The 12097-nt window shown below is 36.1% G+C and overlaps 1 protein-coding gene across 1 annotated transcript in view; it reads left to right on the top strand.

Annotated features, from left to right (window-relative positions):
• IARS2 (isoleucyl-tRNA synthetase 2, mitochondrial) overlaps positions 1 to 12097 on the top strand; it is a 46317-nt gene that overhangs the window by 7078 nt on the left and 27142 nt on the right. The window contains exons 3-10 of the mRNA XM_063114000.1: positions 3608 to 3767; positions 5026 to 5174; positions 5262 to 5311; positions 5394 to 5503; positions 5586 to 5676; positions 6011 to 6126; positions 9874 to 10043; positions 10785 to 10875. Of these exons, the coding sequence (XP_062970070.1) occupies positions 3608 to 3767; positions 5026 to 5174; positions 5262 to 5311; positions 5394 to 5503; positions 5586 to 5676; positions 6011 to 6126; positions 9874 to 10043; positions 10785 to 10875 (937 nt within the window). The remainder of the gene's footprint in view (positions 1 to 3607; positions 3768 to 5025; positions 5175 to 5261; positions 5312 to 5393; positions 5504 to 5585; positions 5677 to 6010; positions 6127 to 9873; positions 10044 to 10784; positions 10876 to 12097) is intronic.

Here is a 12097-nt window from a genome sequence, read left to right as displayed (position 1 = left end):
CAGTTTAGTTGTTATAGTCCAGAATTTCCGTTTGGGTCTTTTTTTTCTTTTTAACAATTTCTGTTTCTTTATTGATGTTCTCTATTCAAAGTAACATTGTCATCATACCTTCCTTTACCTATTTAATCATGGTTTACTTTAGTTCTTCGAACATATTTATAATGGCTATTTTGAAGTCTTTTTCTGTTAAATCTAACATCTAGTTCCTCTTATAGGCAGTTTCTGTTGCCTGCTTTTTTTCCCCAGTGTATGGATCATACTTTTATATTTCTTGTAATATTTTTGTTGAAAACTGGGCATTTTAGATGATGTAGTAAATCTGAACAATAGTCTTTCCCACCCGCAGAGGCTTGTCATTGTTACTTTCTTGTTTATATGTTTAGTGAGTGGCTGCATTATTTTCATGAACTCTGTTCCTGCTCCCTTCCACCCTTCCCCAATTTAAGGCTCTGATGTTGCTTCTCAGGGAGGCACAACTTTGGGTATGCCCACAGTCACTCTGAGATGACAATGATTTTGGCATAGCTTCTATCCTCTCCCTGACAACACCCATCTGTTTAGCACTGAAATTTTCCAGCTCTTTGCTCTATTCTTTTCAACAATTCCCTGGGCATAGGTTGTTCTGTACACTAATATAATTAAGTTTGGGGTCAGCTGAAGGATTAGTTCCTGAGGTCAGTGTTTGATACCTGTTCTGATACCCGGAGGACCTCTGCCAGCTGTTTCTGCCCCTGGTTCTGTCCTGCAGACTATCTGGGCTACAGTTTAGCCTGTACCATCTTGAATCTATGAATCATCTCCCAATTGCCTTTTTCTACAGCCTCCACTGCTTCTGAGCCTCCTTATGTCTGAACTCCTCCATGCTCTGTTAACAGAAAGAGGTTAGGAACTATTTGTTTTACTGCCTGCTTCTCTTTGACCCAGGCAAAATATCCCAGCCAGGGCTCTGGAGCTGAGAATGAGGACAACTGTACACCTCTCTGAAGGACACCCCACTTTAGGAGCTGAACACTTATGGGTGGGTAGTAGTATGAGGTCTTCTTGAGCTGTCTCTGCTGGTGTGGAACCATCATCTTATGAGCCAGGACTAGAGTGATTGGGGCTCCAGGATTCCCAGCAGCCCCACACCCAAGGGAGAGCTTCTGTTCCACAAGTGGGGGCTGAGTGAAGGAAGGGAGCCCCTGTGTCCTGACTGCATTTGCCCAGAACTTAGCTTCAGCAACAGGTAGCTAAGGCAGGATGAGATATGTCAATGTCCTGCCTTCCTGGGGAAGATAACCCTGTGACTGGGAGTAGGGGGGCTAGGGAGCCTTGTGTTCTTGGCTGCAGCAGTGTGGAGTGGAGTCTTCACCTCACTGAACTGGTAGCTGGGAGAGGGAGTGGTTCTGGGTCAAATACTGTAGACTCAGTTTTCTCACCAAATTTTTGTAGATTTTTTTTGTATCGATGTTTCCACATTTGCTGTATTCCCTTAGGAACATTTCCAGAGGCTTTAAATGGTTGTTTTAAAAATAATTTTCACTAATTTTACTAGGGAGCAGGTCCACATAGCCTTTGTTGCTGTAATTCAGCATAAGCTGTTAGAAGTAGCCACGCAGCTCCCTGAATGCTTTGCTGTCTAGACATTTCTAACGCCAAATACCCTGTTCATCACTCTTAAGTCCCACATTCCATAAACCCCTTGTGCGTGGACATAATCCAGCCAAATTCTTTGCAACTATATAAAAAGGGTGAGCTTTGCTCCAATTTTTGGTAAGCTCCTCCACATTTCCATCTAAGACTTCTTCAGCATCGTCTTTACAGTCCATATTTCTATCAGCATTCTGGTCACCACCACTTTACCAGTTTCTAAGACATTCCAAACTTTCCCTGTTCTTCTTGTCTTCTAAGCCCTCACCAGAATCTAGGCTTTTTCTAGCCGGAGCCTCCAAATTCTTCCAGCCTCTGCCTATTACCCAGTTCCAAAGCTGCTTCCACATTTTCAGGTATTTATTTGTTATGGGCAACACCCCACTTCTTGGTACCAATTTTCTGTATTAGTTTTCTGTTGCTTATAATAGAATACCTGAAACTGGGTAATTTATAAGAAAGTGAAATTTATTTCTTACAGTTTTGGAGGCTGGGAAGTCCATGGTCCAGGGGGCACATTTGGTGATGGCCTTCTTGTTGGAAACTCTCTGCAAAGTCCTGTAGTGATGCAGGCAATCACATGGCAAGATTGGCAAGAGTGTTTTTATGTGTTCTCCTTATAAAGCAACCACTCCATGTCCATAGTAATCCATTAATTCATTAACCCATTAATGGATTAATGCATTCATGAGGGCTCCACCTTTCAACACTGCCTCATCGAGGATCACTCTTCCACTTGAGTTTTGGAGGGGACAAACATTCAACCATATCAACGAGCTTTTTGAAGTACCCTCATGAGTAACCAAATAATTTTCTTTCTTTTTTTTTTTTTTTTTCTTTTTTAAAAAGATGACCAGCAAGGGGATCTTAACCCTTAACTTTGTGTTGTCAGCACCACTCTCTCCCAAGTGAGCCAACCAACCATCCCTATATGGGGATCGGAACTCATGGCCTTAGTGGTATCAGCACTACTCTCTGCCAAGTGAGCCATGGGCTGGCCCTAAAGCAAATAATTTTCAATAGGGATAAGTGGAAAGGAAGTTACTTATATATTAATTGATTTAAGTAATATACCTAGAGTAAAACATACAAATCTTAAGTACGTATAGCTAGACGAATTTTGTTGTGTGACTACCATCCAGATTATAAAGGGTCCCTCCTGTTTTTTGGTAAGAAGTTTGAAAACTAGAATTTTTAAAGGAGGGAAGGGGTAGGAGGAATGTGTAATATCTCTTCTACTTTTGATAGGTGTGAAAAGTAGGATATTATTCTTTGGACTACTGGGCCTTCTTGGGAAGAAAGAAATTGAGCTTGGAGCCAAATCTATTCTTTGCCTTTAATCCTCCATTCTGTAATAGTAATACATTTTTTTAAAAGGCATTTTTTGTCGTCTAGTATCTAAAGTGAACTAAGAAAGGTAAATCAGTATAGAAGTAGACCTAGAGGAGAAGTCTATTGTTTTATTAAGGGTTTTTTGTCAATGACAGGAGTTACCCATAATATTGCATTCTCTGAGTGCATTATAATTCTGCAGTGATTCTATAATTTTTCTTAGCTAAATGTAAATAATATTGGATTATTCGTATTATTATTTTTTATTTGAGTAAATTTCTAGTTAACTTATTTGTACTCTGGTTTTTAGAAGGTCAAAAGTATTTCTTAAAAAGCTAGTATGGGCTGCATTTTTCCATATTCCAGCTTTACAAACAAATTAGTAATTTTAAGCATAATGTTTTTCCCTTTGAAATCTCTTACTCTTTGATTTCCTTTCAGTGGAGTTAATGGCATTTTAAAAATTCAAATACCTGTTACTTCTGTGTTTATATAACACTTGTGTTTGTAGGTTTAATAGATTATTTTATATAAATCTTTTTAGAATTGGGTTTTCTCAGTGTTTTAAAATGATATTAAATTAACAATATAAATTCTTGTCCACATCCTTTATGTATGAATGTTGATTATCATTTTATCTTTGCAGATTTTGAAAGACATAGCCAATCGATACCATATGATGAACGGTTCCAAAATACATTTTGTGCCTGGCTGGGATTGTCATGGATTGCCCATTGAAATAAAAGTATTATCAGAACTTGGTGGAAAAACTCAGAATCTTTCAGCTATGGAAATTAGAGAAAAAGGTAAATAATATCTCTGTTTTAAAATGATATTTGTAAACACTTAGATTCCTTGGAAAAGTCAGGGCTTTATCAAAGCGGCCTTTTATTTTGGTTATAATGAGAACTTCTGGAGAATACATAGTGTCACAGAAAATGCAGATTTTGTTTAATTGATTTTTTTTTTTTTTTTTTTTTTTTTGTCTTTTTGTGACTGGTAAGGGGATCGCAACCCTTGGCTTGGCGTTGTCTGCACCGCGCTCAGCCAGTGAGTGCACCGGCCATTCCTATTTAGGATCCGAACCCATGGCGGGAGCGCCGCTGAGCTCCCAAGCGCTGCACTCTCCTGAGTGTGCCATGGGGCCGGCCCTAATTGATTTTTTTTGACAACTTATATTTAGAGATTGAAGGAAAGACTTTGTAAACATTTCCAATTACATTTTTCAGTTCTTTAGTGTTCATGTTTTGTGAAATTATTATTTTAGTCAATTTTTTTTTTTTACTTTCCTGGGTAAGACTTTTTGACTCATTTCAGTAAATTCTAAAATAAAAGTAAATACATATATTTAGATTAATCTCTTATTTTATATAATTCCAAAATACATATATTTAAATTAATCTCTTATTTAATCCTTTCCTTGTGTAGACTGAGCCAGGGAGGAATTTTCTTTTTTTATGTGTTATATTATAGTACATTTGGATATGATTGTGAAGATTTTTTACTTTTTTGTGAAACATATTATCATTGGTTAGGTTCGACATACTGATTAGTTTTTTGTATATATCATGAAATAAGAATTATTCTCTGATCTTTTCTTAAATCAAGAAATAATGGGGGGGGGCGGCCCGTGGCTCACTCAGGAGAGTGCGGTGCTGATAACACCAAGGCCACGGGTTCGGATCCTATATACGGATGTCCAGTTAGCTCACTGGCTGAGCGTGGTGCTGACAACACCAAGCCAAGGGTTGAGATCCCCTTACCGGTCATCTTTTAAAAAAAAAAAAAAGAAAGAAAGAATGGGGAATAATTATTCCAGTTCATTTTTTCTAAGTGTGAGATCATTGTATAAAGTCTGGAAAATACAGAAGACAGTAATAAATACTGTCTTCAAGTAATCTTCCTTTTAAAAAATTTTAGTCTAAACTGCACAACACTTGCATTTAGAGAGATATATGCTAACTCATGTTTAAGAATTTAAGTTCAAAAAGGAATTTGAGTTCCTTGGTTTTCAAAAGCTTTTTCTTTCCCTTTTTTTTCCTTCATTTTCTTTTATTTTTTTAGCTAGATCATTTGCTAAAGCAGCCATTGAGAAACAGAAATCAGCATTTATTCGTTGGGGAATAATGGCAGATTGGAATAATTGCTACTATACATTTGATGGAAAGTATGAAGCCAAACAGTTGAGGATTTTTTACCAATTGTATGAGAAGGTAATGTATTTTTTTCCTTTCAGTGTGTTAAAATATGTGATACAAAATTCCAGCTTTACTATATATTAATATCTTTGTCTTTTATAGGGCTTGGTTTATCGATCTTACAAACCTGTGTTTTGGTCTCCCTCCTCAAGGTATATGTGTGCTTTTTGTTATTTAATGAAGAGAAATATGTGAGGCTTCCAAATATTTATGTTTAATGTTTTTAAACCTTAGGACTGCATTGGCTGAAGCAGAACTTGAATATAATCCTGAGCATGTCAGTCATTCAATATATGTAAAATTCCCTCTCTTGAAACCTTCTCCTAAGTTGGCATCTCTTATAGGTAAGATTTATTCATTGCTTCAATGTATTAAAGTTATGGAACTATAACATTTGCTAACATATTTACAATGTCATTTTCACAGATGGTTCATCTTCTGTTAGTTTTTTAGTCTGGACCACCCAGCCTTGGACAATTCCAGCCAATCAGGCTGTTTGTTATATGCCAGAATCGAAGTAGGTATATTTTTTCATTTTTGTTTTATCCACAAATAAGATCCATTCCATCATTAAGATTATTTTGAATTTATTCTCATTATCCTCCTAAAATTAAGTGAATTATATCTGAAGTTATTATGTTCATGTAGATTAAGCTTTACATGATACTTTTTAAGACCTTATATGTAGCTTTTTGGGAAAATAAAACAGATATGTAAGGTATAACGTGTTTTAAAAATAGTACTTTTTGATCTTGAAGTTAGTTTTTCTAAAATAATATAAAAAATTAAAATGTTATCTGTGGCTCTTCTTTTTTTATTATTAGTAATTTTCTCCTAAAATTTTATGTTAGGTATGCTATTGTGAAATGTTCCAATTCTGGAGACCTCTACATACTGGCTGCAGATAAAGTAGCATCTGTTGCTTCTACTTTGGAAACAACGTTTGAGGTTATTTCAACATTTTCAGGTGAAGATTTATGGATATTCTCACAGTCATAGTCACCAAAATATTGGGTTGATTTGAGTTCACTGCTTTGCTTAAATTACTCATAGTGAATTGAAACAGGTATGGCCTCTACCTTTCTAGAATATATTTTACATTGATTACACTGAAGGAGAATATACATTAAGCATAATAGGAATATAGAAAAATATGAACATTGACATAGGTGCAACAGATGAAAAAGCTTCTGGCAAATGTCAGATAGTTACTTTGTAAAGTTTTATGCAAAATTAATTGTTAAATTTATTTTTATCTGATTTAATAGAAGGAGCAAGGAAGGAAATAAATATGCTTATATTTTGGTATATGATCTTAACATGAGTAGAGAATTGATAAATTTTGAAAATTATTCCAAAAGCAGTGCTTCTATCAAAAGAATTCTTAGTAAGCTCTAACTTCGGATGTCTGAAGTAGTGACTGGTTTTAAAATATAGCTATGGAAGTCTAGGGAAGTTAAAAATTATCTTTGATCCTTAGGTATAAATATATCTTTGAGTTTCTTGCCAAAAAAGCAATCATGTGAATAAAGATACAAAAAAATGGAAAGACTGCCTAACTAAATAGGAAAGCCCTCTAAATTCATCAGTTCAGTTATAAGCCATTTAGAAGTTGTATTAGTCTGTTTCTGTTGCTTATAATAGAATACCTGAAACTGGGTAATTTGTAAAGAGATGAAATTTATTTCTTACAGTCTAAGAGGCCAGGAATCCAAAGTCCAGGGAACATATCTGGTGAGGGCCTTCTTCTGGGTGGGGACTCTCTACAGGGTCCAGGGTCACCCGAGATATCACATGGCGTGAATGGGCTGAGCAAGAGTGAGCTAACCTCCTCACTTGCACTTATTATAAAGCCATCAAAACCACACCCATTACTTCATGAATGGATTAATCCATTCACAAAGGCACAGTCCTCACAATCTGATCACTTCTTAAAGGACCCACCTTTCAAATTCTCACCCTCTTTGCACTGTTACAGTGGGGATCAAGCATCAAGTTTTGTGGGAACATTCAATCCACAGCAGAAGTTAAAGCAACCTTAACAAAAATAAAAAGGTTTTCATGTCAAAGGCAGGAAAAGAGCTACAGAATGTTTAAGACCATTTGATCCTGGGCCGGCCCGTGGCTCACTCGGGAGAGTGCGGTGCTGATAACACCAAGGCCCCGGGTTCGGACCCCATATACGGATGGCCGGTTTGCTCACTGGCTGAGCGTGGTGCTGACAACACCAAGTCAAGGGTTAAGATCCCCTTACCGGTCATCTTTAAAAAAAAAAAAAAAAGAAAAAGACCATTTGATCCTTGTTGGTGCTGTAGGTAAGTTGGAGGACCCACTATGTTCTTTACTCCATACTCCTCTACCTTTTAAGTACAGAAAGTGTTAAAGATTTCATTGACAAGTTAGATGTTATCACAGAAGCTAAATAAAATATTAAGGTTAAATTTAAAGATCTTTTGTCTAGCTTGCATAATTATTTCAAATTATTACTGTGCAGAGAATTACTGGGTTGCCATTTTGGGCCACCACATTGCAGAGGATTATATATACTTCCCATTCCTAGAAGAATAAGCTGGTGATAACTAGCTTATTAAAGTAGTACAAACATTGAACAGATAAAATGGAGTCATCTGTATAGGGTAGGTTTTCTTTCCAGAAAGATATTAATTATTTCTTATTAATTGCTTAGAGCTCTTTTTATTTGCAGGGGAGTGGGGAGAGTAAGGGAGAGTATTAGGTGGTAGATACAGTAAGTATGGAGATAAAGGAAAGTTAATAGAGTATGTTTACTTTGATTTTCCCAAACCTTTGATTTCCATATGTATTAGTCCATTTTGTGTTGCTGTAATAGCATACCTGAAACTGGGTAATTTAAAAAGAATAGAGGTTTATTTGCTTACGATTCTGGGACAGCTGCATCTGGTGTGGGCCTTGGGCTGCTATTCATAGCGGAGAGTGGCAGCAGCTGGAGGGTACAAGCAGATCACATGGCAAGAGGAAGCAAGAGAGAGAGAGGGATCTTTTAAACAACCATCTCTCACGAGAACTAATAGAGCGAGATCTCACTCACGACCCCACCCCCCAGGGAGAGCATTAATCCATTCATGAGGGATCCGGCCCCATGGTTCAGACAGCTCCCAACACTGCCACATTGGGGGTCGAATTTGCATGTGAGTTCTGGGAGGACAATAATCCAAATTCCATCACATTACTAAAAATGTGTAAAGAGTACATAGGGTCATGGGGACTTGTCTTATGAAACTAACTTAGAGAAAAGAATCAAAGTGAAAACTAAATAGTATATTTCTCTAAAAATCAGCATTGACACTTTTCTTCTTTAATGTCATTATGAATTATCTGGAAAAGAATGCATCCTGAAGTATTAAGTTTGCAAATGATTTTCTAGGAATAAAATGTCAAGCCAACCAAGTTGAACAGTAAGGAGAAGGCATGATTTTTTTCAGAAAAGGGAGGTTTATTGTCATCAGTTAAAAGGGAATGTTGGTTTTTCTCAAGCTTTTTAGAATAAAAAGCTTCGTGCTGTTTTAACCAAAATGAAGTCTGAAACAGGGCTGTCAAGTGAAATGTCAAAGTTAAAAAATTGTGTTCTTCTGGTGATATGAATAGGTTACATAGTTTTGATTGCTATATGATTAGAAAAAAGTATCGTAGGAGTGGAGAAGTTTTCCCTGTAGAACAGATTTTTAAAGACATTGTTTAATTCAGGAAGATGAGGAATGACTTGGGAAGATCTAAGGAGTAAGGGGGCTGTGAAGTTTCTTTAATTATTAATGAGTAGCTAGGATGAACAGACTTATCTCAGTGAGCGGATAGGTAGAACCAGGTAATCCTTCTAGTAAATCCATTTGTTATTTTAAAACACAAAAGATTAGTTTATGGAATTCAAGAAGCAGTAAGGGTGGGAAACGTTAATAATGGTATAGAAAAATAAGATGATCGGTATGATGTATTATTTAAAGAGAGCTAGAATTATATAGATCATTAAAGTTTGAGTCAGATTTGCCCTGAAAGTTGGATTTAATGATTTATTGGCCTTGTGATCTCAGGCATATGCCTACATTTTCTGAAATTTTCTCATTTATAAATTGGGGATAATATTACCTGTTTTGTAGTATTAAGATGAAGAATTTATGTTGAATCTAGTAGATGCTGGGTGCCCAGTAACTATTAGGTATTATTTATCATCTCTTACCTTTTTAGGGTAACATTGAGAAATCAGCAATAGTGATTTCCCACAGAGGTAGTATTAGAACCGACTGGTTATCTACCTGTTGATCCAGAATTTCTTTGTCCTTTTGTTCCAAAATATAAATAGCTGTACATAAGTTAGATAAGTTTTCTTAGTCTCATTTGAGTTATCTATTTGTTATAATAGATAATAGTAGATAAAATTACTAATATTTCATAGCATTTACTGTGTGTGTGGTAGGTATTATGCTAACTGCCCAAAACACTTAGAATGCATTAACTCTGTTTATCCTCACAGCAACCCTCTGAGGTAGGAACCGTAATTATCCACATTTTATAGATTCCTGAAGGTCATAGAGCAAGTAAAGGGGAAGCCAGGATTTGAGCCCAGCCAGGCTTGTTCTTTCACTTGTTCTTGGCACTTTTAGTGTGATGTTCTGTTGCTAAGCTTAAAGAGAGAGATTTGCCATTTAAAATGATTCTTAATAGAGGTTTTCTTTCTGCACAGGTGTAGAATTGGAAAATGGTACTTGCAGTCATCCTTTAATTCCTGATAAAGTCTCTCCTCTTTTACCTGCAAGTCATGTGACCATGTCAAAGGGAACAGGATTGGTTCACACAGCCCCAGCTCATGGTATGGAAGATTACAGTGTAGCGTCTCAACACAACCTGCCTGTGGTACTATTCCTCTTTTTTCCTTTTTAATTACTCATCTGGTAGCACAAAAGGGATAAATCCTAAGTCTTTATTTTTTGATAATAATGATTTTTCTCATCATAATTAAATTGTAAAATGCTTAGGTTTATGTAATACTTTGAAGCTGCATTAATACATACTATCACAATTATTGAGAGAGATTTCCCAGAATTAGCACAAAATCAACACAAAGTTAACATTAAAGAATATATATTACGTGGAGCACTTTTTAAGTAACTTCTTTTAAGTATTAGCTCACATAGACAAATTAGTTTTAGTTCCAGAAAAATGGCACATAGATCTTACTAAGTAGTTGAAAAGGATAATTTTTATTTTTTTAACTAAACAATCCTCTCTAAATTTATTTTACACACTTCAGCTACTTGGCAAGTTTCTTTAGTTAAAAGGCAAGTCTCAAAGTGAACAACTGTATACATTGCCATAGGTATGTAAATAACAGAGTAGTCAAAGATGTTTTAGTGTATTTTGTTACTTTTTGTTATTAAGCTTTAGGTATATGCTTTAATAACACATTTCGTCTTTGGTGGTTTAAATTTATAAAATTCACAAATTTCTGTTGACTGAATAAGAAGTTCCCGTTTTTTCAATGTATAGAGAGACTAGGCAATACTGAGATGTTTTATATATATTATTTTGCCAGATATTGTCATAAGATAAAATGTCTTGATGCTTTATTTCAATTGTTCAAATGATACTTTGTAGGACTGTTTAGTGGATGAAGCTGGAATTTTCACAGATGTTGCAGGTCCTGAACTTCAAAACAAGGCTGTCCTTGAAGAGGGGACTGATGTGGGTTAGTATTGTGTCTGTTGATATCATATGTTTTCTGAAAACAGCCAGCAGTAACTTTTGCTAGCTATTCTGACTTCTTATGCTTTGAATAGAAATGAAATCTAAAATTATATTTTGTTTTGACACATGGTTTAAAATGGAATTTGGGACTTTTTCATCTTTTGCTTTGATCTGCTGTATTTGTTTAAGCAAATAAGGGAAGTCAACAGGTAGTGATGTTATTTTAGGGCTATGGAGGTAATAATTAGCAGCATTACTTTTGTGGAAAGAAAATCAAGCCTGGGGCTAAATGTTGACTATGAATCAGACATTCTACCTACTTTTTTTTTTTCTCTCCTCCTTTTCTTCTCTCCCCTTCTTTTTAACCCTTGTAAATAACTGACCCATATAGCATGATTTATGTGTTAGGATCTTGATGGGTCTTCCAGTGTTGAATTATCTTTCTGCCTTTCTTCATGGATTCAGGGACCAGATGCTATGAAAACTTCCTTTGCCCACAGTAGGACTAAGACTAATTAGACCTGGTATATTACTTTTCTAGGGCTCCTGTAACAAATTACCTTAAAATTTGGTGGCTTAATAGAACAGAAACTTATTCTTTCAAGTTCTGGAAGTCCAAAATCAAGGTGTTGAAAGAACTGTATTCCCTCTGAGAGATCTGTGGAAGAGTCCTTTGCCTCTTCCCAGCTTCTGATAGCTCCTGGAAATCCTGGGCGTTCCTTGGTTTACAGCTGCCATTACTCCAGTCTCTGCCTCTGTTGTCATGTGGCCTTCTTTAGCCCTTGTGTGTTTCTCTGTGTATCCTGTCCTCTAGTAAGGATACCAGTCATTGAATTTAGGGCCCACTCTAATTCAGTGTGACCTCACCTTAACTTTATTACATCTTAGAAGACCCAATTTTCAAATAAGGTTACATTCACTGGTACTGTGGCATAGGGTCTTTTTGGGAGACACAGTTTAACCCACCACACCTGGTTTCTGCTGGAGACCATTTTAATACTCATTGTATGAAAGATTATGACTCTTGTATTTGTCTGTTTCTGTTGCTTATAATAAAATACACAGAACTGGGTAATTTATAAAAGAAACAAAATTTATTGCTTACAGTTTCAGAGGCTAGGAAGTCCAAAGTCCAGGGAACACATCTGGTGAAGGCTTTCTTTTGTGGTGACTTCAGTGATGGCAGGGTGTCACATTGTGAAATGGCAGAGCAGAGACAGCAG

The sequence above is a fragment of the Cynocephalus volans genome, chromosome 11 (assembly GCF_027409185.1).
Source record: "Cynocephalus volans isolate mCynVol1 chromosome 11, mCynVol1.pri, whole genome shotgun sequence".
In the NCBI taxonomy this organism is placed as follows: Eukaryota; Metazoa; Chordata; class Mammalia; order Dermoptera; family Cynocephalidae; genus Cynocephalus; species Cynocephalus volans.
This window is presented reverse-complemented; position numbering and strand designations above follow the sequence as displayed.